Genomic DNA, 25,276 nt, shown 5'->3' with positions numbered 1-25,276 from the left:
CTCTGCCCCTCCCTTGCTTGCTGTCTTTCTCTCTCTCTCTCTTTCAAAATAAATAAACTTAAAAAAAAAAAAAAGCCAGAATCCCCTCCTCTGTATCACACCCCTCGGCCTCACTCTGGCCAGGACTCAGGTGGCCCCCAGGCTGGGTGGGGGCAGGAGGGGCTTTGAAAAGGCCACTTGAAACCCAAGAATTTAAAGTTTACCAAGACTGATTTCAAGCTTATTGCCAGTGAAATTATTTTTTATTATTTCGTATAACTTTCTAAGAAATTCTGAAGAATTTCCTTAAAGGCTACTTAGGTTCATAACAGTTGTCAACATTCCTAAGTAACACAAGTGAAAACATCACACCAAGTCTGTCCTGAATCTTGGAGCACGATGGGGACGTGTTTGAAAAATTATGAATGGCTTTCAAGTATGGCTTCCAGGTGGAGTGAGGCGCAGGGGTGGTCAAAGTCTTTCCGTTTAGCACAAGTCAGGGTGCGCACAGGCTCCCTTCTTTCCTTGACTCTGGGTGCAGGACCCAGCACTCCGCTTGGAAGAAGCCGGGCCACCGGCTGCCACTGGTGCCTGCATAGAGTCGAGGGCTGCACTGCATCATGAACACGGCGGGAGCGCCTGCCGGCCTCAGGCCAGTCAGGCATCATGGGAGTCGGGGTGAGCGCCTGCCCTGGACTCAGGGGCTTCCGTGGCAGGGCGGACACAAGTTGTGCTGACAGAGATATCCAGGTTGACCCTGGTCTCTCCCTGAGCATCGAGCGGGCTCTCTGCTTCCTAGCTGGGTGGCGATGCCCGGCCCCAAGTCTCCTCTTTTATCTGTCCTGGAAGCTGGATGTCCTCTCCATTGCACACCTGGCCATCTGCAGGCTTCCTGGTGGTGATGACAGTGGCAGGCTCCATGCCGTAGACCTGCTGCCTCTCCAAGGGGACATCCATGTGCGGCACATTCTGGCTGCTGGAGGGCAGTGTGTGCGGGAGCCTGAGTTTCTTCAGGGCTGCCTCCCGAGCCCGGATCTCTAAGGCCATTGGTGTGCGGACAGCCCATTTGGCCAGTGTGGGCTCCTTGTCTCCTGCAGAGCAAAAGAAAGTGCCATGAGCACCTGAGGGCGGTGAGCAGAAGGCGCGCCCAGTCCTTGGCCCCGGGTGCAGAACCGGCCCTCTGCAAGGAAGGCCAAGGACAGGTTCCTGGTGCAGTCCGTCCTGACATCTTGCCAGGAGGGCAGCTGCTTCTGCACAGAACATCTGTGTCTGCACACACAGCCCTGCTCAGCGGGTCAGCGGGAACCCTCCTCCACCTATCCCCCATGCTGGGATCCCCGTACTGGGCATCTCCTCAGACCCAGCAGCAATGCTCATGGCTCCTGGTGCAGCGGGCAGGCATTTCCCCACCCACACCCAGGATGACTGGCGGTGCCGACGGCCTTGTCCACCAGTTGTGGGTGCAGCACTGGCCCAGCCCACCAGCCACGTGCACGTCCCAGGCCCACCTGTGCCAGTCCTCAGTGATGTCAGACTCACACCTGCTCATGTGACAGGGACCTCACCCCACCACATGTGGTTTTCAGTCACATTTCCCGGAGGATGGCAGCAGGTACACACTTGTTTGTGGGTCTTCTGGGTTCCCTGTTCCCTGAAGTGCCTAGTCATCATGTGTCTACGTTTTTCCTGCTGGTGTCATAGTACTTTGTGTCCTGGACACCAATTTTTGTCAGCTATGTGTTACAAATATTTTCCCAATTTTTGACAGCCTCCCTTTGTATCTGGGTGTGATCTAATTTCTGTGTATCTTCCTTTAGGGACAGTGCCTTAAAGAAAATCTTGCTTAAGGACACTCAGTCACCATGAGGACATAAGGACAGTACCAGGAGTGCCCGGGGGGGCTCAGTCTGTGAAGCATCGGACTCTGGGTCTCGGTTCAGGTCAAAATCTCATGGTTTCCTGGGATCGAGCCCCGCATCGGGCTCTGTGCTGACAGTGCTAAGCCTGCTTGGGATTCTCTCTTTCCCTGGCTCTCCACCCCTCCCCTATTCTCCGTCTCTCCCAAAATAAATAAATAAATTAAAAAAAAGAAGATAGTACCAAATATTATCTTCCAGTTTGTATAGTTGTCCCTTCACGCATTATGTCTTTAGTCCACGTGGAATTAATTTGTGTCAACGGTACAAGGTGGGGTCTGGTTTCATTAGTGTTATTCCCACACGGCACCAAATGTTTCCGCGTTTATGAAACAATCTACCCACCCCTGCTCGTCAGTCGCCCCACACCAGAAACAGTGTCCCTGTGCCCACTGACGTGCTCGCGGCCCCTGCAAGCCACCACACCAGGCCCTGTGCTTATTTCTGCACAGACACCACTCTGTCTTTGATTCACAAGCTTCGTGGAAGCAGCCCAGCCAGACATCCTAAATTGCTCCTTTTCTGCTTCTTGGCATTCTTGATCCTTTGCAGTTCCACACACATCTCAGACGCAGGGTTTCGAGCTGGCATCCTGCACTGGCCTCTCTGGGAGGCCTGGCACGCACTCTGTGAACTGTGTCTGTCCGCACTCATCAGGCTCCTTAAAACGTCTCTCTGCAAGTTTTATCATTTTCTCCATGAGTCCGGCATGTCTTTTGTTAGGTCTGTTCCTAGGGACATTGCTTTCTAAAAATGCTACGAAAATGGTCTATTTTTCACTCCCTAACATTCCTTACTTCTGTGTGAAGTGCCTGTTTCACTTTCACCTTAAAACGTGCATCAGCCAGGAGGGCAGCCCTGGGCTGATGGCCCCCTGTACTGCAGGCAGGACTCCACTCTGCTGTAGCTTCCATTACAACGAGTGTAGCTAGTCGATATTCCCTGGAAGGACTCCCCTTTTTTATCGCCAAATATTTAAAAATACGCATTTTATTTGTCTCTGGAGTGTGCCAGCTTGCTCACGACATATCTACAGTCTCATTTGCTGTTCCTGGACTCATTGGACCCGAGTGTGTGCGGGTTTGCAGTGCAGGGCCCTCAGCCCCACTGCCTCGCACAATGCCCCCTGAGCAGCCCTCCTTGCAGGGGAGCCCGCTCACACCACAGACCCAAGCCCCACCTCCGGTCACGCTCTCCGCCTGTCGTCCCTTCTTTGAGTGTCAGGTAACTTCTCCAGTTCCAGCTTCGAGCTCACGAACTCCAACTGTGACCCGTGTGCTACAAAACCCTCAGTCAGCTGCCCCACGTCAGTGGTATTTTCTGCAGCTCTAAGTTTTATTTGGTTTCTCTTCAAATACACGTGCAATTTAAACAAGTTTTCTGTTCTCTTCAGATGTTTTCCCCTTTGCCTGTTGTTTCCCCAAACAACAACCACAGTTACTTTGCATTTGGTCCTTGAGCCCAACTCCCAACATGTGTCTTTTTCGGTGGTGTCCTTGGCCTCCATGAGGGCGTGGCCATGTGGGATGAGAGCGGCTGGTATCTTCCCAGCTCCTGCGAGGGGAGCGCCTCTCGGCACCTGCAAATGGCTGGTCCAGAATCACTTGGTGTTAATCCTCAGCTTGAGGAGTTTGGGGATTTTCTCAGCTCCTTTCGGCTCCAAGGTTCATTCTTGTGTCTTGTGGGAGCGGAGCACGGGGTTCCTCCGGGCTCACCACTACAATGCACGTGTAGCCATTTGAGTCCCGATTTTACAGGATGACTTATCGGCCTTCCATTCTGGCTGCGCCCTGAGCTTGGGCCTGTCTCTCCCTTATGTGAGGCCGTGAGAACCCGGCTCACCAGGGAGGCAGGGACTCTTGGGACATAGGCTGCAGGTGCCCACGGGGCTCTCTGTGGGTTTTTTCTTTGCCTCTGTCCCTGGCTGAGGACCCCTTGTTCTTACCTGTCCACAAGCACCACACCCACATGGACAGCGTGCACATGCATGTGCCTGTGGTGTCAGTCCACTCAGGAGCCAACCTGCCATGTACCCAGACCTGAGGCTCAGGCTCCCTGTCACTTATGCCACTTGCTTGTATTTTATGTTTCTTAAAATCCAGCTTTGGCCCTTTCTGGAATCACGCAGAAATCAAACTCACCCTCTCAGCCTCCACCTCTTTTCTAGAAACAGGAGCCACTGACTCCTGCGGCCACAGGTGTGTTGAAAGGTCAGCCTCCACCTCTTTTCTAGAAACAGGAGCACTGGAGAATTGCACTGTGAGCTCTGAAGTGATGGTGGCAGCAGGAGGCGTCATCGTGGCCAAGGGTAGGTAGTTGTTTAAAAGCTGAGTGGTGAACATTTCCTTAGATGAGGTGGGGCCGTCTCAGAAGGACTCTGGAAGGGTCAGGCGAGTGAACAATGAAATCACCGTGCATTTCGGCAGACAGCGTGCGGGTGGTGGAGTCTGAGCCTCTAACAGAGCACATCAGGCCTTTAGTTCCAGTCACTAGTCAAACTCTCCGTGGCCCTCGCTCTGGTGCCATCATTAGGCTGGCCACCCCTGCACGTCAGGGTCCATGGCTCACATCGGCAGCCACAGCAACGCCATCCAGGGCCAGCTCCTACCTTGCCGGCACTCTGCCAGCGGGGCGTTCAGCCCCACGTCTTGCACCTGCTGCTTTGTGGCACACAGAGCAGGTGGTGGGGCTAGCGTGGGGACGCCAGGCACCATTGGCAGACACTACGTGAGCCCAAGCTTGTCCTCCTTGCCACTGAGACAACAAGCGTCCTAGCCTTTGACTCCCCACTGGTGATTTCTCCCTCTCCTTGTTTTTCTGGAGAAAACATTTTCCTCTTTAGGGAATCAAACTTGGGTGGATGTCAACTCCCACACTGTGTGATGTCTTACCTGAAGCTGGGCCTTTGCCCTCAGCACTGTCTCCTTCCACAGGCAAACTCATTTCCTGTTGGTCCTTTAAGACCTGCAGAGAAATAACAGGAAATACGTGACATGGCATCTCTCGCACTGCCAAAGGGGACAGAATGTAGCAGCAAGAGCACAATTTGGAGATGGAGCCATGACGGGCTCTGGGACACTGGCAGCCATCTCGCCTCTTGAGTTCAGAGCACTCACTTGTATGTGGGGCTGCTGATGAGGCTGCGCTGGGGGGGTGGCTTTTCCCTCTGCATGCGCATCAGGACAGAGACAAGTGGTGCTTTTCCTGATGAGCAGGAGGGTCTCCTGGGGGCCAGCAAAGCCTATTTGGACCATTGGCATGGGGGGAAGACACAACACAGGCCGCCTCATCTTGCTTGGCACCTTCTCTGCACAATCTGCTTGCTGGTGGTGAGTTCTGGCTACCCAGGGGCCCCGAATGTCTTCACACCGTCTCTCGAAAGCAGGAGGTTTCTCCCTTGCCCTGGTGCTACTGGGCCTGCTGACGGTGACTTCAAATCCCCTGCACAGACGACAGGGGAGAGCCTGGCTCTTGCCAAATGGCCGGGGACGGTGCTCCTTCTGACTTACAGGGCTGCGGTGGGACTGGACTGTGCAGCTGTGCACAACTTTCCTTGGAAGGTTCTGCAAGTCCAGTGTCTCTAGGAGATCTCTAAACCCGTACATGCCTTTGTCCTCCTCCCAGAGCCAGCTCTTGAGAATTAGTCAAGATACAAACTGAGGCATGAATGAGGTTAAATAGGAAGGAAATGAAAGGGGAGCCTCATGAACAATGGCTCCCTGAAGAAGAGGAAGCAAACGGGAACAGACTGCAGAAAAGCCAGGCGTGAGGACAATGCTGTTGAGATGGACAGGCCCCCAGGAGACCCAACGCAGAGGCAGTTGTGGGAGCTGAGGTGGGGGCAGGGCTCTGACGGGTAAGAGGTGGGGGCGCCGGCCACAGAGGGCCACAGAGTGGGCAGCAACCTGATAGAGGCAGGACATGTAAGAAAACCCCACAGAAGGAGGTGATGGAGCTTGGAAGCAAAGGTGATCAAGGTATTACTGAAATGATGCCCCAGGGAAGCACACTGTTTGTTTAGAATGAAAACAGAAACACAATGGAGCCGGGCAGTGGAACAGTGGAGGCCTGCCTGCGGGGTAGAGATTTGTGGGGAGGTGGTGACACGTGTTCTCAGAGTGCACATCGGCATCCTTCACCTGAGGACAAAGCCAGGGAACAGGAAGCATGACCAGATGTGACCACTGTGCTAAAGAGAGCCTTTGGGGTCAACTATTCCAGACTCTGAAGCCAGACCAGACATGGTGCACAGCACCAGGGAAGGGATGCTGTCCAACTCTCCCGAGTGAGTGGTGTCAACAAAGCAGCGACAAACCCACCCTTGGTCGTCCTGTGGCTACAGGCCAACAGCCTTCATTCCTGTGCAGGCAGTAGGGACTCTGTACTCCAAAACTTGTCTGTTGTGCCTTTGGTTGGTCTGGTCTGGTCATGTCCCGAGGGGCCGGCACAAGGGCTCGCTTGCCCTGGCCCCCTTGGCAGCAGTAGCTGTCTTTGGGAGCATCTAATGGGACACTTATTCCCCTTATTTGCAGCCAGACATTGAAGGAAAACACTGGCTGACCACAGAGATAATGAGAGAAACTTTGCAACAACAAATACATGTTTTGCAAAAGTAGCTTGGGAGAGTCACAAACTGACAGTTCAACAAGCAAAGATCTACAATCCCAAGCAGTGGGAGAATCTAATGTCCAGACTTAACCACATTATAATACTCAGAATATACAGTTCTCAACAAAAAATTATAAAACATCCAGAGAAACAGGAAAATATGGCGCATTCAAAGGAGAAAAATAATTTGACAGAATTTCCTGGAAGAAGCCCAGACATTTGAATTAGTAGTCACGGACATTAGGTCAGTTATCTTAAATGTGCTCAATGAGCCAAGGTGAAGAATTAAAGGAAGTCATGAAAATACCGAATGAACAAAAAAGAAAATCAATAAAGAGATAGAATTACAAAAAAGAACCAAATTCTGCCACCGAAAAGTGTGAAATTAAAAATTCACTAGAAGAGTTCACAACAGAGCAGGAGAAGAAAGGATCGGTGAGGCTGAAGACAATTGAAATTCTCCAACCTGAGGACCATGGAGAAAAATGGAACAAAGGAAAATGAAGAGCACCTGGTGGACCTGAGGCCCAGAAGGAGAAGAGAGGGGGCAGAGAGAAAAAGTATCTGAAGAAACACAGCCTGCACGCTTTCCAAATCCGATGGAAGATATGGATCTACACATCCAAGAAGCTCAACAAACTCCAAGCAAGATAAACTCAGAAGGGTTCACACCAAGACACAGCATTGCCAGATTCTCAGAACCCAAAGAGAGGAGTCTGAAAGCATTGAGAGAGAAGTGGTTAATCACATACAAGGGGCCTCAGTAAGATCAACAGCTGATTTCTCATCAGAAACCATGGAGTCCAGAGGGCACCTTTCAAGTCCTGGAAGGAAAATCAATCTGCCGACCAAGAATTCTAAATCCAGCAAAACCATATTTTGGGAATAAAGAAGAAATTAAGATGTTCTTAGATAAACAAAAGCTGAGAGAACTCATGAGCAACAGACCTCCCCTACAAGAAATGCTAAAGGGAGATATTTAGGCTAAAACAGAGGCTCTAGACAGTAGATGAAATAAAGTACGCTCAAAAAGATAACCACACAGGTTGAGACATAAGCCAGGATTGTCGTACTTTGGTTTGTAACTCCTCTTCTTCTCTAGGTGACTTAAAAGACCAATTCACAGAATAATTATAAATCTTTCTTAATGGGCACACAATGTGTAAAGATGTAACAATATAAAGGAAGAGGTAGGAAGATGTATAGGATCAGAGTATATATTACCGAAATTAACGTAGTATTATTCAAACTAGACTCTTATAAGTTTAAGGTATTAATTGTAATCCCCAAGGTAACCAGTAAGAAGGTAACTAAAAAGTATAAGCAAAAGGAAAGAAGATGGGAATCACAATGGCACAGTATGCAAATTCAACTAAATACAGAAAGGCAGTAGTGGAGGAAGTATGGAATAAAAAGTATACGAGACATACAAAAAATAAATCAGTGGGGGAAAGAAGGTCCATTTGATGTTTAGCGAAAGCAGCTGGAACAACAGAAACCCACCTGGAACGGATGAAGCTGGATCCCTACCTCACACTAAACACACCAATGATCCACAGAGTGAGGACTCAACTCTCAAAAGCAAATGTTGAAAATTAGTAGTGGAAAGTATAGATGACTGTCTTTTAGAAGATTGGGTTCAAGATTAAACGAGACCAAAAAGCATTATCATAAAATATGCACAAGTGTGAGTGTGACTCTGACTCATCAAATGTTGAGTTCAGCTAAGCATCGAGTCGAGTTGCTGTGACACTCTATCTGTAATTCACCCAACTAATGAGGCGTTTGTATCAAGCATATATAAAGAACACAAATATATCTATAAGAAAAGCAGAAACAGGCCAGGAGGAAAATGGGCCAACGACAAGAGCAAGCACTTCCCACAGAAGGAAATTCACGTGGCTAATGCACATTCAGCACCATCGGTGGTGAGGGGAAGGCTGGGAGGGATCATGAGCCGCCAGCCGCACCACTAGGTGCCCCGGGTGTTGGGGACGACACGGACCCACGGGGCTCTGAATATGCATACGCTTCTGCGGGACTGCAGACCGAGCACCCCTGTAGAAGAGTCTGGCCTTGTAGAAGAGATGGCCTACTGCTCATCACAGAGGCCTGCACGGGGGCACACGTCCTGCTGGCCCACAGCAGAGGGGAGTTACAAGAAGCAGTCGCAGAAGGAAGGCAAATGAGCTCCGCCACCCGGGACAGGGAACCACCGTTTTGACCGAGAGGTGATTCCCCCAAATTCCAAACATCACATACACACTATGTCCTTTCTGTGAAGTAAAGAGTAACCGATGTGTTGTGAGCATCTATTTTTTAGGAATACGTATGATGTGAAACACTGAAGTGAAAGGAAAACATGAGAACAAAGAGCGTGGCCAAGCCACATACACAGAAGCAGACCACATGTGGCTGGGCCACACAGAAGCTGACCACATCAGGACCCTGCCTTTTTCTGGGGGGGTGGGGTGATGCTTCATCTGTTACCAAAAATAAATAAAATACTGAGTAAACTTAGGAAGCAGGTAATGCAGAGATCAGTGATGAGTCTGTGTCCTCAGATGAGGATTATAATTAATGGGCAGCAAGGTCCAAAGCAGGTGTGATGGGGGACGGGGGTTACCATTTACTGAGCACCAGTCCCAGCTGGACACCGGCAGCAGGACTCGGGACCCCACACAGAGTCCATGCATATCTTGCAAGCGTGCAGACCCAGGCACTCCAGGAGGTTAAAGAACTTACTCTGGGCTGTGGAACCAGTCACGCTTGCACACCAGAGTGGACTCCAAGTCCAAGTGTGTCTTATGGTGCCCATTTTTCTCTAATGACTCTGCTAAGAGCTACGGGCCTTGGGGTCACCCGCAGAGGGGTGGGCCTGGTGTGAAGTGGGGCACACAGGGTGTCAGGATTAAACGCGGGTTCCAGAATGAGCAGAGAGGAAGCCCCAGCCCGGGGAACGGCGTGAGTTCAGTGAATGTGCATGGGCGGCTGAGCACCAGGGTCTGAGGGGCCCTCTCAAGTGCAGTCAAGCTCGAAGCCGAGGCTTCCAGCACATTGTCTGGAGCCTCGTGCTGTTACAGAAGCAACTCAGGCCCCACTGGCTGGGTGGCCTCGTGAGCCACTCTGGAAGGGAGCACACAGAAGGATGGACGGTGGGACCCGGGTCCTCCACAGCCCTGCCTCGCTGGGTTCTACACTCACCTGCTGGTGAGGCTGCCACCATACTGTGTCTACCTGTGTCTCCTGCCTGGCCACACAGGCCACCCCACACGCCCTGTCCTGGGGCCATGAGCGTATCATCTGCAGGCTTCCTCACTCAACCCCGTGTGTGGCTCACACGCTCTGTGTTGACCGTCAGTTATACACACCCCTTCTCTATCCCAACATTTATCCTCAACATTTATTATGAAAAACTCCAAACACACAGAAAGTTGAAGGGATTACACAGGACACCCTGAAAACACCCACTGCTGAGAGTCTATCACAGCGGGCGTTCTGCTCTGTGTCACCTACCACGTGGCCATCACCAGCATGTGGCACCAGAGCACACATACGAGGCTTGTTTTAGGGACACCTGTCTGGGGACTCCGCTTCTCACACACACGGGCCCCTGTCAGGAGCGTGATCTGCTCTCGCTTCTCCTCCTACTCCACACACACCGTCGGTGCTCTTTGTGTAGTGGCCCAGGCACCCAGTAAATGCAGAACACCAGTGCGACCAGCATCCAGGTATGGTGCTGAGCCCAGCTTACGAGGGAGCCCCAAGCCCTACATCTGAGCACAGGCTCACCTTCAGTGGCAGGTGGTCCTCTGTGCCGGCGGCCAAGGTGGGGTGTAGGGTGAAGTCACTGGATAGCGACAAGGACACCTTGCTCCCAGGTAGGCTAGGGCAGAGCAGGGAAGGAGGAACACATTACAGAGCAGGCCCTCGCTGGGCGGGCTAGCACGTGGGGACCCTGCAGGCTCCACGGTGTCCGTGGACATCTCCCCGCTGGGGCCCCCTCTTATCTGCAGGCTCGGGAGCAGGCAGCGCCTGGAGGCTGAGTGCCAGAGGGGGTCCCGCGCCATAAACATGCAGAAGGTTCATGCGAGAAGGACACTGCAGGCTTCCACCACCAGCGGAAAATTAAAACAAGCCACCCCGTGGATTTCTGCTGACAGAAATGCCTTTAAAACCAGACAGAAGCAGCTTCACCTGCATGATGGACCCTCCCCCTTATTCATATATTCACTGTTTGGCTGATTTGTACATAACCAGCAGACCATACACCCTAGACAGATAAACAGCCGGAAAGAAGTACTCCCAATAAGTTTGTCTGCCAGCGACCGCCAGGAACACAGGCTGCATTAAGTCCTACAAGGTTTCCCTGTGATCGACGTCCCAGGGAGGCCCTGGGTAGGTGGGCCTCGAGGACTAAGACTCGGGTGAGGCCTCAGGAGCAGGCCACGGAAGGTGTCTAAAGCGCTAGCTGCTCAACTGGGTCCAAACTCTTTGGTTACCAAAGAAACATTTTCTGCAACAATCCCTGCGGGCCAGAGCAGGAGGGGTGTGTGTGTGTGTGTGTGTGTGTGTGTGTGTGTGGTGGGTGACATTCAAGTAAATAACTTGCCCTTTTTAATTTTACTTCAAATGCATTAAAGGGCACTTGGTACAAAGTTACTGAGGTTGTGAAGTCAGGATACAATATTCAGACACTTACAACTGCGAAATATTCCCCAGAACCATCCTTCCAGGAACAGAGGGAGCCTGTGCTCACCGTGTGCTCAGGGAAATGTAGGGGAGACAGCACAGACCTCGCTGACACGGGTGCTGTGAAGCCTCCTGTTACTCATACTCCAGGAGAAGATGACGTCTTGTCAAGGGGACGGTAGTCACCGTGTTTCGCTACACCTGATTTATTCTCTAAAATGTGTGCTTGAAGCTGGGCCATGATGTGAAAGGGGCTACTCTCTGTCTCTGTGGCACAGGAGGGGCAGAGGCCGTGTGCTCCCCAGGGGCCTGCAAGGTGCAGTCACCCACCTGGCACACGGTGAGCCCTGCCACTGCTGCACACGGTCATGGACCGCGGTGTCCTCTGCAAGCGGCACATGCTCACAGACAGAAAGTAGACGGGCATCGCTTACACCTGTGCACTAGCTCACATGTTACTTGTGAAGAACCTAGAGAGGTCTCATCGCAAGCTCCAGTGAGCGGAGTATGGCGAGCCCTTCGGGGGGCAGTCCGCATCTGTGACGTCAAGGGAAACTGGTTTGTCTTCGATCACGTCATCACAGTACCCCAAGGTTTCCCACAAAAGACTGTGTTCCTCGGGAATCATGGTGAAGGCTTTGAGACACGGGAAGCACCTGCAGGAGGCTCAGAGACTCACCCGAGGGCAGATAAAGTCAGGCTGTTGTCTATTTCCTGTGAGAGAAGAAATGATTGTTCACGACAGGAAACAAGATGGAGTGGTCAATGTCGAGCTTATTGTTAAACAAAACCCACATTCTTTATTACCCGATTTGGAGCAAACATTCTCAGGGTCCCAGGGTCAGGGAAGGGGTCTGTGAGGGAGCGCACTCCACAGCCAGTGCCCACACTGGCCAAGGGGCCCGCTCAGGACCGGTATGTGTCACACACGGCCACCGGCGGGCCCTGACCTCTGTGGCAGGTCTGCATGCGGGCAGCTGCCAAGACTGAGGCGCACAGAAGAGGGGCCGCCTGAGGACTCGGAGGGCTGAGGGGAGACACCCCAGGAGAGTCTGACCTTGACAGCACCTGGGTCTCAGGGCAGTCAATACCTAAGTACGGTATTTTTTTTTTTTTTTAGTTTTTTTATTTTTTTAAAATATACATCCAAATTAGCATATAGTGCAACAATGATTTCAGGAGTAGATTCCTTAGTGCCTCTTACCCATTTAGCCCATCCCCCCTCCCACAACCCCTTCCATAACCCTCTGTTTGTTCTCCATATTTATGAGTCTCTTCTGTTTTGTCCCCCTCCCTGTTTTTATATTATTTTTGCTTCCCTTCCTTTGTGTTCATCTGTTTTGTGTCTTAAAGTCCTCATATGAGTGAAGTCCTATGATTTTTGTCTTTCTCTGACTGACTATTTCACTTAGCATAATACCCTCCAGTTCCATCCACGTAGTTGCAAATGGCAAGATTTCATTCTTTTTGATTGCCAAGTAATACTCCATTGTATATACCACATTTTCTTTATCCATTCATCCATTGATGGACATTTGGGCTCTTTCCATACTTTGGCTATTGTTGATAGTGCTGCTATAAACATTGGGGTGGATGTGTCCCTTTGAAGCAGCACACCTGTATCCCCTGGATAAATACCTAGTAGTGCAATTGCTGGGTCATAGGGTAGTTCTATTTTTAGCTTTTTGAGGAAGCTCCATACTATTTTCCCGAGTGGCTGCACCAGCTTGCATTCCCAGTACGGTGTTATTTTTATTTCACAATGGATATCTGGTTGTTCCAGGACCATTTGTTGAAATTTTCACTTCTCCCCAAAGGATTGCCTTGGCCATAAATGTGAAGGCTTACTTCTAGAATTTTTATTCTATTCCATTGACTACACTAACCTGATTACTATAGCTTTTTAGTAAATTTTGAAGTCAGATTGTATAATTCTTCCAATTTTGTTCTCTTTTCAAAATTGTTCTGGCTACTCTAGGTACTCTGAATTTCCATGTACATTTTATGATCAGCTTGTTGGTTAAAAAACAACAACAACAACAACACACAAAAAAACAGAACCTCCTAGGAATTCAATAGGGATTGTACTATGTCCATAGATCAGTTTTGGGGGAAATGCTATCTTAACAATATTGAGTGTTCATATCCATGAACGTTGTATATCTTTCCATTATTTTAAATGTCTTCAGTTTCTCTCAGCAACGACTTATAACTTTCAATGTATAGACTTTACTACAGTTTTGTTAAATTCATTATTGTTAATGCTATTGTTAATAAAATAACTAATATTATTTTCAGTGGCATTTTTGCCAAATACAGAAATATGATTGGACTTGCTATTTTTTTTAACAATACAAAGTCAAAAGATTTGTTTTTTAACAACTGTTTCCATTCCAGATAATGGCAAATTACATAAAACTTTTCTAGGTCAGCCAAGGCAATGGAGAAATTTTTACTTTGACCACGTGGTGGCAATTTGCTGTGGAGCTAGCTGGAGGCACGCAGAGGTTCCTGACGCCAGGTAGGGACTGTATTTGATTTCAGGTGTGCTCTGGATAACACTGAAGATAAATGTCCCAGAGCTTACTGGAGAGCACTTTACCTGCCTCTTGCAAAGCTATTTCATTACTAGTAGTTTTGTTTTTTGTTTTGTTTGTATTTTAGAATCATGTTGTCTGTGATCAACACAGTTTCACTTTCTATTCTTTATTCCTTTTTCTTGTCTTATTGCACCAGCTGGAACTTCAGTACATCCTTGCCTTGATCCCGGTTTTAAGAGGGATGTACTCAGTCTTTCACCAGGAAGTATGTTAGTTGTATTTAATAGGTGTATTGCATAGGTCAGAATGAAGATCTTTTCATTTCATTCCTAATTTGTTGAGAATATTTTTTTGTCACACGTAAGAGTTTCTTATTGGCAACTCCCTTTCTGAATTGACATCGCCATATTATTGTCATTTATTGTTGGTATTTTGTAGAATGTCAAATAATTTTCACATAGCCATGGTACTTAATCCTGCATGCTGCTAGATTCGGTTTGCTAACACTTAATCAATGGTGTCTGTCTGTGTTTTCTTGAAGGATTTTGCCTCGTGATATTCTTTTGGGATGACATTGTCTGGCTTTGGTATCAGGTTGGAACTGGCCTCACAGAACAGGTCTCCCTTCTTCTATATTCTGAGAGGGTGTGTGTCATTATTTTTTAAAAATTCAGTAGAATTCGACAGTGTTGGTGATTTGTGTAAATTGGCTGGAAAGGTAACTACCTTTCTTAAGTGAGAAATGCATTTTTCAACACTGGAAGATTTAGAATGAATATACAAATGTTTAAAAGCTCCAGACCCCATGCTATTACTACTGTGGCACTAGAAAGCCATATGACCATATCTGGCATATACAGTTTTGAAAACAGAAGAAAATGTATCCTCAGGGGTGTGGGGTGGGGAGGGTTTAAGCCGGTGGGATCCTAAAGCTCCACGCACACCAAGAGGCGAGCCCAGCCATCAAAGTGGGATGATGATCTATCTCAGATAATCCACAGAGGGATTAAACGTGATGATGGATGACAAGTGTCCAGCAGAGTGACAATGAACGGTCACAGCTTCCTTGGATTCCTGAGACAGGATGGGAATAAGGTGGCCCTGAGACTGCTCTACTACACATTCTAGAGGCGAGCTCCAGAGCCACACACCAGAGAGAGGGCTTCCACATGTTCGCCTGGACACACGTTATAACCAGCGGGGGTACATGGCCCTCACGGTCATACATGGTCAACACCCACATGGTCATCACATCTTTGCTTCTTGAGATGTGTCCTTCATGTCACTCAGAAGCTGTGTGGCCACCACCACCCAAGAAGGGATGGCAGGGATGGGGCGCCAATAGATGCTATCACTGCCACAGCCACCACTGTGACCCCTGGAATGGAGCATCAGCCTGGTCTCCATGCATGTAAAGTGTGTACTTGTTGGAAGGCTTGATGGGAGCGAGTGGCGGGGAGGGGTCATGCCATAATTGTGTTGGCTACGGTTTAAGCTGTGACTTGGCCAGTCACACACAGTCCCCACTGAAGACCGGCCTCCAGCATCTCCAACACGGAGCTCTGACTCCAGGCTCTGCAATGAACGCAGTGGACCAGATATGTCCCTCCTCCCCGCTGACCTGGGAGATGAGCAGGGGCACCCTTCTGCCGTGACAGTAAGTGGGTCACTGAGCCCTTCCTGGCCAGAATCCCGCCAGCTTGCTGGAGTGCACACATGTCACCCAAGCACACGTGTGATGCTTCCGTTCCAGTAGCACCCATTTTTCCGTCATGTTTCTCTGCTCACACACATGCCCTGTGTTTTAGATCGTTTGTGCTGCCCGCCTTGTTTCCCTTTATCCCCCTCCCACCACTGTCCTGTTCAAGCAGTGTCCCCGGAGGACACCATAAATGCCTTAAACCAGCCAGACAAGCAGGTCCAAATACTGTCCTGCCCTTGCTCTTGTGGGGAGCTTAGACTCAGCACTGGACCCCACCCGGCCGTGCCTCACTTACCATCACCCACAAGTCCTCCATGAACGTGTTGGTGGAGGAGGGTGGACCTGAGTGCACATCCAGCAGCAGGTGGTTGAACTTCACTCTGTGAGATGGCAGGGGGAAGGGGAGACACTCATCAACAAGGACGGCCACTGCTTCCTGGAGGGGATACTGATGGCTGCCGGAAACCACAGGCCACAGCATCACACAGCCTCCTTACCACCCTTTCCCCTCAGGTCCACTGCATGGTGGGAGACCCCGGGAGGGCAGGGGAGGAGCACCTAAAGGGAGAGCTGCAGGAGCAGCAGGGGGTGTCAGGAAGAAGGGGTGCCCCTGCAGATCAGGAGGGGATTTGGGAAGAGACCCTGGGTTTGGAAGGAAAGAGATGTTCAGGAATTACCAAGAGCAATGGTGGGGATGTAGGTCGTGGGACACTCAGCTAACTGAACTGTGCAAGTGGATTGAACAGTGTCCACCAATGACCTCACATTGCTGTAAGGGGGGTTTTCAGATGCAGCGACTCTAGCAGCTCAAGGTGTCATCACCTGAGACCAGGGTCAGCCCGACGACCGCATCCGTGCAAGAGGACAGGCCCTCAGCCCGACGACCGTGTCCGTGCAAGAGGACAGGCCAGCCCTCGGCCCGACGACCGAGTCTGTGCAAGAAGACAGGCCTTCGGCCCGACTACCACGTCCATACAAGAGGACAGGCCCTTAGCCCAATGACCGCATCCGTGCAAGAAGACAGGCCCTTAGCCCGATGGCCGTGTCCATGCAAGAGGACAGGTCAGCCCTCGGCCCGACCACCATGTCCGTGCAAGAGGACAGGCCCTAGCCCGACGACCGCGTCTGTGCAAGAGGACAGGTAGGCCCTCAGCGGGATGACCACTTCCATGCCAGAAGACAGTCAGGCCCTTGGCCTGACGACCGCATCCGTGCAAGAGGACAGGCAGGCCCTCCTGGTTCGTTAATTTTCAATCATTCTTGCCAGAAAGGGGCAAAATGGGAAAACTGAAGAGACAAAGGGAAAACAGCGTCAGGTTCGAGCCAAGGAGAGAAGCCAAGTGCAGGTCCTATGACTGGGGACATGTCGAGGTGAGTCCGGCTCCAGCCTCCAGAGCAGTGAGACGGTACATTTCTATTTTTTAAGCCACCTGTTTTGTGGTCCTTTGTCAGGGCAGCCCTGGCAGACCGAGACCCTCACCCTAACGTGAGCATATTTCTCATTTCTCCATGTTCTGAGGTGACTTTCCACGCTGGTACAGTTTCAAAGTGGAGACCAAGTGCACGTTTTAAAATGTGTGCTTACCCTGGGTTGTGACCTTCATAATGGGCCACTTTCTGCTTCTGTGACTTTGCAGGGGTGCACTTTGGGTGCGTGTGTGCCTGCAGGGCTGTCCTCTGTGTGACTCCTCGCAGGCTCAGAATGAGCAGGCATGGCTCAGGAGAGACGGGAAACTAGGTATTATCGGAGGTCATAAAAAGGAGGCTGGGACCCGCTCCCCACACGTTCTCCGACTGACACACAGAATAAATGAGCGCTGACGCTGGTGTGCTAGTTCAGATGCAAGTTGTCCACAGGGAGAGAATTACTGCATTTCCCCAAGCACGTGGAGCGCAAAAGGTCCCTGCGTAGCTGTACGTGGTACTGTTACGTTAAACAGAGCTATTTCCTACTGTGTTGTCACATTATTTAAAAATATCCCATCAGAGATGAGTCACTTTCCAAAGCAATTTGACTTAAGATCGCGTAGCCATTTTCATTCAGAGAGAACAAGTCCAACAAGCTTACAACCTACCTGTGTGAGGGTGATTTCAGGTCACCTGTGGCTGCCTGTGGGGGTAAAGGAAAAAGAAGAAGAAATTGTTGGTACTGAGGCTATTCGTAGGAAATCAAGTCCGTCATTAGTTTCAGGTGCGTGTGGCTCAGAGACTTCCCAGGAAGGGGTCTCTGTGTCAGAGGTTAAGAATACATTGAAGATTTTAAGAAACTGTCAAACTACTTTCCACAGTGGTATCACTGTAAACCCCCGACGACTTTGCACACCTAGCTACGGGCCTCCGGTTCCTCTGTGTCTCCCGCTGCTGGTGCCGGTACCCTTTCTCAGGGAGCCGTTCCAACTGTCTTACCGTGGCTTTAGTTGCACTTTCCTAGTGGTGAATGATGTTGAACATCTTGTCAGGTGATTATCTGCCACCCATATATCCTATTTGGTAAAGTTTATTAGAATCTTTTCCCCATTTTAAAAATGGGGCCGTTTTTCCCTATTAAGTGTTGAGAGTTGTTTATTTATTCTGGATTTAAGTACAGGGTTTGCAAATATTTATTCCAACCTGTGACTTACATTTTTATTTTTGCAGTGGTGAATTCTGAACAGGAAATGCTTTCTTTTATAAAAAAGTCAAATTTTCCACTTTCTTCATAGTGGTTTTGGTGCCCATATTAAAGAAAACTTTGTCTACCTCAAGATCACAAAGGTTTTCTTCTGTTTTCTTCCTAAAGTGTTATAGGTTAGCCCCTAAATTCAGAACTGTGGTTGATTTTGAGTTATTTTTGTGTGTATGGTGAGAAGCAGCTATTAAGCTCTTCCCCGCCCTCTTTTTTTACATATGGTCATCCAATTGTTCTGGCACAGCTTATTAAAGATACTCTCATCTCTCCCTGTTTAATTATCCTGGCACCTCTGTTTAACACCCACTGATCAGGTTTTATTTCTGGACTTTCTATTCTGTTCCCTTGACCTGCATGTCTACCCTCACTGGGCACACCACCCTCACGGCTCACACTGTCCTGACTACTGTAGCTTGATAGTTCATTTTTAAGTCAGATTGAGTAAGTCCTCCAATTTGCTGCTTCTTTTTCTAAATTCTTTTGGTCACTCTACGTCCTTTGGATTTCTGTATCTATTTTAGGGTTGGCTTGCTATTTCCTTAAAGAAAAAAGCTTGCTGGAAACTCAATAGGGCTCATGGTAATTATGTAGATCAATTTTGGGGGGAGTTTTCTATCATGACAATATTTTGCGTTCCAGTCCACAAATATTCTAAATCTTTCCGTTTATTTGGATTGTGTTCAGTTTCTCTCATCGATAGTTTGTAGCTTTAAGTATACACATTTGGTGCTTGTTTTATTTTATTTTATTATTTTCAATGCTATTACAGATGGAATGGTTTTCTTAATATCATTTTGAGATTTTTCATTGTTAGTATACAGAAATATAATGGGGGTTATTATATTCATTTTGTATTCTACCACCTTGCTGAGCTATCTTATTATTTCTACTATATTTTTTGCAGATTTGTTAGAAGCATGTTTCCTGCAAATAAAATCAGGTTCATTTTCAAATCTGTATGTCTTTGTATTTCTTGCTGTATTACACTGGCTGGAACTTTAGTAAAATGTCAAACAGAAGTTTGAGGTGGACATTCTTGCCTCAGTCTCAATCTGTGAAGAGCAGACATAAACAGACACACACACACACACACACCCCTTACTCCACGTCTGTGTCCTATAGTTATTCCGTAACACTTTTTTAAGAATGGACAATTTCAAACACCCAGAAAAGTGGAAAGGATTGTACAAGAATGCCCAAACACTCAACTTCTCGGTTCTATCATCATTAAAATTTTGCTGTGAATATTTCTTTTTAACCATGTGACTATCCATCCATCATTTTATTTTCTGGTGCTTTTCAAAGCCAGCAGGACACAGACATCAATACCCTTCGTTAAAGCACACGGATGCCACTTCAGTCTTCGCACACCCAGATTGCATTGCATTTATCTCTTTCTCCCCCCTTACACACACACACACACACACACACACACACACACACACACTATAAGCCCTACAGTTAAGGATATTTTCTGTCAGTTTTTCTTCTCTTCTCCCTCCACCTTTGTTCCCATACGAGTAGCATGCCTGGGTACTGAGTAAATGCTTCAAACCAGTCAAACAAGCAATCCCAAGCGTTTTCTGTCCTCATTCTGGGGGCAGCCTGAGACCTTTCACATGCCCAGCGGCTCTCACCTGCAGCGGGGAGCTCTCCTCACACGTGGTGATGGTGGAACGCAGACCCGGGCACCTCAGCTGCGGCGGGGCCTCCTTGCGCTGCTCTCTACAGGGATGGGGCAAAAGGGAGGACAGACTTCCATGAGCAAAGAAGGGCCTTGCTTTGTGTAGTGAGCTCAGAGAGCACCGCTGACGGCTGCAAAGCTCCATGCACTGGCTGCCATCGTGACATGCTCATCTGCAGAGCCTCAGAGCCAGGAGCTCCTGGGAGGCCGTCCGTGTGCCCTCGGGTTGGCTGCACAACGGAGGACACGGCGCAGGAGCACCATCCATAAAGGTCTATGACTGCTTGCCGGTGGGAGGCCACAGGGGTGCTTCTTCCTGCTGCGGCACCCCCACGCTGGGCCACTGCGTTCTTGAGTCTGTGTGTGCAGCAGGGCTCAGTTACAAATGGACAAAGTGACCTGCCTTGGAGACCATGGCATTGTCACTTTGTGCTCATTCCTTGCAGCAACTGTAGGAAACTGAGGACTGTCCTTGATTACCCAAGTAGGTCCAATGCAATCACACGAATCCTTAAAAACTGAGAAATGAGGAAAAGGAGGAAGTCCGAGAGATCTAAAATATGAAGAGACTAGACCCACCATTACCAACTTAGAGATGGAAGGGCCACATAGCAAGAGTGGGAAAGCAACAGCTGCACTGGCATTCTCTATCTGCCCCGAAGCAGACTCTTCCCCATAACCTCCAGAAGGGAGGGCTGACCTGGTGAGCCGTGACTGTTGCCTTGGGAGGCACCAATCAGGGACCCAGCTGAGCTTGCCAGGCACATGACCCACAAGCGCTTTCAGACGAGTCTTAGTTCAAGCCACTACATTTGTGGGAATTTGCCAGATAGCAATAAAAAATTAATACAAGCCACTTGATGGACATTAGCTGAGCAGAACACCTGTAGAATTAGGCAAGAAGTATCTTCACACGTGTGATCCTACTTTTGCAGCAGATTAATGGTCCAGAGGAAATACTCCCAATAAATTGGTCTGATACCTACTAATAGAGAGAAGCACCCTAGAGAGTGCTACACTAAGTTCTCCCCTAAAATATACCAGTGATTTACATCATGGAACTCCACAGGCACTTACTGAGTGGATTTTTCTTTTGGGGGGATTGACAGAGTGCCATGTGATTTAAAGATACTCTTTGATCTCTTGGAGCTGACATTCTGACAGTGGGCTTTGCCTAACATGTAAGTTACACGTGAGTGTCCAGGTCAAACTAGGGACACTTCTGCAGGAAAGAGAGGCCACTGGGACAGATGGCCCAGCGCATTGAGAGGGCTTGTCTCTCAACACAATCGACCTTTCAATACAAAGGTTAGCAGCTCCCTTTCCAGTTGGAGAAGGGAACACTATAGTGATTGAAAATAAGAAATAACATTCCAGAAATGAGGAATATGGTCCCTCCCAAAGATGAAGTAACTTATATTCATAAAAATTATGTTTCTTTTTCTTTTAACTATGTCCACGATGTATGGAATTTTTTTAAGTGTATTTATTTATTTTGACAGAGAGAGGCCTTGGGGAGAAGGGGCAGAGAGAGAGGCAGAGAGAATCCCAAGCAGGCTCACTGCTGCCAGCACAGAGCCCAACGTGGGGCTCAACCCCACAAACCGTGAGATCATGACCTCAGTAGAAACCAAGTGTCCCATGCTTAACCGCCTGAGCCACCCAGTGGCACCACAATATATGGAATTTTTAAAAGGGGCTCTAAAGAGTTGAACAATGTGATTACAATTTTATAAAAACAAAGCATTGTGAGTATAACTCACAAAATAATACTAAAACGGAACTTGGAAGACAGTCCTCGGAGCACCAGCAGTGACTGCAGTGCGTGGGGCGGCCAGAGACTTGAGGTCCCCAGTTCCTGCGCAGTGTCCACACCGACTGCCCAAAAACGGGGTTAGTCTCAGTTGCTTCTAGAGGCGGCTGGCCCCCAGGCTGGACAGGGCGAGGGGCACGTGCTCAGATTGTACCTAAAGGACCGCAGTGTGGCAATGCTTCAAGTGAAACTCCAAACGACCCGGGTTTTCCCAGAAGCATGGCTACCGGGTGTCTAAGGAAACAAATGCAAAAGGAATGAGCGGATTCTTTGGAGGGATTCCCGATCCTCGGTCGAGAACCAGCACCAGCCCTGTGACCTGCCCAGCTCCACCAGAACATGGGAGTCGCCCCCCACCCGTTTCTGCGAGGGCCGAACTTCCGAGAGCACCACAGAACTGGGGCACTTACGGCCCGCTCCCCCAGGGGAGACCGACTTCTGGGGCAGTTTCAGGGCTTGGAGCTGAGACCATGCGGCTCCGCTCGCTCCCGCCTTTAAGGAATGTTTCCTGTAACTCCACTTGGAACTCTGCCTTTCTCAGAACTGCATGAAAACTATTTTAAAAATTATACGGAAACTAAAAACGTGGAGGAATTGTCAACAACTATGGAAACTAAAGAATGCCAAGGGCGTTCCCCTGCTGGACATTCAGGGTGAGGCACGGCCGGAAGAGGGTCTCCTGGGGGAGCCGGGGGCACCAGGTCCTGGGCAAATCCACCTTAGCCCCTGTCTCTGTGAACACACAAATTCAGGACGGCTTGGAAGTCAAAATGCAAAGCGAATAAAGCTGGTGAAAACACTAGCAAAGAATGTGGGTATTTGTATAACCTTGGAGTAACGAAGACTTTTTAAAGCAAGACTATTGAGAGCATATAGTATTTGTCAGACAGATAAAACAACTCTAGTAAGCTTACACACTTACCTACATGCAGACGGACTCAGGTCATCTGCTTGCTGTGAGCAATAAAAATTCATAACGTGAAAAAGTTGTTGACACTGGGCTTAGTCTTATACACGATTCAAGTCAGTTATTAGTTAATTTTGAGTAATGGTGCCTCAGAGTCCCTGGGTCCTAGGAAAGGATCTCACTGGGGGATAGCACCCCTGTCACATGAAGAATACCTGTGTCTTCACTTCTAATAGTTAAGAAACTGGAAGTGGGATTGCTGACTTCAACGCTGACTATACATTTCACTTTTTAAGAAAACACCAAACTGCTGATCAAAGTGATATAATTTGGTATCTGCACTAGTAACGTAGGAGCCTTTCGATCTACAGCTTCACCAACGCTTTTTATTATTGGTTCTTTTGATTATAGCCATTCTACTGGGTGTGTAATGGTATCTTACTGTGGTTTTGTGTTTTCTTAATGGTAAGTGATGTCGATGTGCTTATCTGCCACCGTGGATCCTCCTTGGTGAACAGTTGGTTCAAATCTTTTGCGCATTTAAAAAGTTAAAACACTGGGTCATTTTTCTTATAATTAAATTTTGAATTCTTTATATATTCTGGGCACAAGTATATGATTTGCAAATATTTCTGCCTTTGGCTTATGTTTTCATTTTCTTAATGGTGCTCGTTTGAAAAGCAAATGTTTTTAATTTTGATGAGAAACAGCTGCATTAATATATGGGCCTAAAAGGAGTCAGCCCTGCTGGCTTGATTCTGTGGACAGTGAACGTACAAATGATATAACACACATGCACACCACACACCAAACACACATGTACTGTGCTGCACACACACACATACACTGCATCACACACACCATGTACACATGCACACATACACATGCACTGCATCACACACATGTACTCGGTCACACACACACACACCGTATCTCACACTAAACACACACACACACACACACAACCACACACACATGCACTGCATCACATACTATGCACACACAACCACACACGTGCATCACATTATACACATCATGCACTCACACGTGCAAACATGCAGTGCATCTCACACCAAACACACGTGCACACACACACTGCATCACACACACCACATACACATACACACATACACCTGCACTGCATCACACAACGTGCACACACACACACACACACACACACGGAATCAGAGAATTGTGCCAACACAGAAGCAAAGGACTGTGAGAAGTTCCAGCTGCAAGGTGACACTGGGCGCTGCCCCAGGCCTGGATAGCGCAGATGGTGAAGCAGAGGGGCACCCGATACCTGTGGCATGCTTATTTTGAAGGACAGCTCTTTCCTCCCTGCTGGAACTTTTGGAATATTTTGATAGCGGTTCTGTGTCACATACTCATATGTGCTCAACTTCTTGAACACTAGAGAGGAGAAAGGCGGAAACAGGCAGTTACAATTACGCAAGCGGGCAGAGTGGCCCACAGGCCACAACCCGGTCTTCCAGGGCTTCCCCCCCAGGGTGCCGGGAGCTGCCTCCTAACCTGGGGCGCTGGGGGGCTGCTGCATGGCCACCCCGGGGCCCACCTGGCCTGTGGGAGGCAAGCAGTAGCTCGTCACAGCCCCAAGGCTGCTGGTGCCCCGTCCCAGGAACAGCTACCCTGCAGCCTTCCAGGCCCACAAAGCCAGTGTGGACCTGGATGCTGGCTCCGGCACTGTGGCAGAAGCACCCCAGGTCACTGAAAGGACATCTGAGACCCGAGTCTGTCAACAGACAGCACCGTCCACGAAACGGGTTCTGTGCCTGCTTCAGCAGACGCACCAATCCTCCCACTTCTCTCCCTAAAACCAACAAACACGAGGACAGATGGCTTCTAATTATTTCTGGAAAGGGATAAGGGCCACCCACAGAAGCCTAATTGCAGCTGGAAGGGCAGACGGAAGGTGGGCTGCCCCCCACACCCGCATGGAGCCCGTTCCCTTCCCTGGGTGGTTTGTACAAGGGCATCTGTCTGTGTTTGCTTTGGCTTCCTGATGAACTACACCTGGCTCTTACTGGTTCTCCCACCTCCCCCAGAACCTGTGTGAGGGCATAATTTGCATCTGGCCACATGCTCGCGAAAACACTAGTTCTCTGGCAGGGATTGTAGGGATGGCTGCCATCACCATCAGGTGGCAAGTACACACTGTGTGTTCCCCAGAGCTCACACTCGTCCTGAGTTTTGAGTAAACACCTTCATCTGACAGTAACGAGAGGAGATGTGGCTGGGGAGGGAGGCCAGAGTGCGGTGTGCACTGAATGAGTGTCTGCCGTGTCCCCTCCAGCGACACTAGGCATCAACACAGCAGCCCGGGGCCCCTGGTCTTTGGGATGCTCTGTCCCCCGCTTGTGTGGAGGCGGCTTTCCCCACACCCCTGCTGCTGGTACCAGACATCTGTGCATCTTCCTGGGAGGTCTTGCCCTCACCAATGCTGCACTCCACTCGTGCTGCAGTGTCAGGATGTCCTTCCCCCAAACTTCAAAGAGGCATCCAGCTGCCCACAGCTTCTGACAGGCCCCCCAGCAGCCCCTACCCCCCACCTCAGGGTGTTTGTGTCACGCCATCCCTTGGAGAGTGGGTGGCCCCAGCGCCTTGCACAAGAGGTGAGGGGCGTCACTTCCATGACTGGGCTACAAAAGGCCGGCTGCCCCCTCATGCTGGAGTGTCCTGGTGGGAGGAGGCACCAGCCAACAACTCACGGGGAACTGAGGCCAGGAACTGGCCTGCCAACACCCTG

At 49.4% G+C, this 25,276-nt stretch overlaps 2 protein-coding genes across 2 annotated transcripts in view; both read right to left on the bottom strand.

The window, feature by feature from the left end:
- Positions 1-121: 121 nt before the first annotated feature.
- LOC128777509 (uncharacterized) lies at positions 122-22,013 on the bottom strand. Its single transcript, XM_053904239.1, has 7 exons — positions 19,743-22,013; positions 17,513-17,547; positions 15,733-15,817; positions 11,875-11,909; positions 10,296-10,389; positions 4,787-4,859; positions 122-1,070 (listed from the first exon to the last, which is right to left on the bottom strand). Exons 1-7 carry the CDS (start codon positions 19,932-19,934, stop codon positions 775-777), a joined length of 810 nt encoding a protein of 269 aa, XP_053760214.1. The 5' UTR covers positions 19,935-22,013; the 3' UTR covers positions 122-774.
- The window catches only part of LOC128776555 (palmitoyltransferase ZDHHC11-like), a 17,437-nt gene continuing 13,860 nt past the window's right edge, over positions 21,700-25,276 (bottom strand). Inside the window, exons 7-8 of the mRNA XM_053901288.1 lie at positions 23,684-23,922; positions 21,700-21,756 (exon numbers count right to left, since the gene is read on the bottom strand). Coding sequence (XP_053757263.1) covers positions 21,700-21,756; positions 23,684-23,922 — 296 coding nt within the window. The remainder of the gene's footprint in view (positions 21,757-23,683; positions 23,923-25,276) is intronic.

Source organism: Panthera pardus, unplaced genomic scaffold (genome assembly GCF_024362965.1).
Source record: "Panthera pardus isolate Hobbes unplaced genomic scaffold, ASM2436296v1 HiC_scaffold_1, whole genome shotgun sequence".
Classification (NCBI taxonomy): domain Eukaryota; kingdom Metazoa; phylum Chordata; class Mammalia; order Carnivora; family Felidae; genus Panthera; species Panthera pardus.
This window is presented reverse-complemented; position numbering and strand designations above follow the sequence as displayed.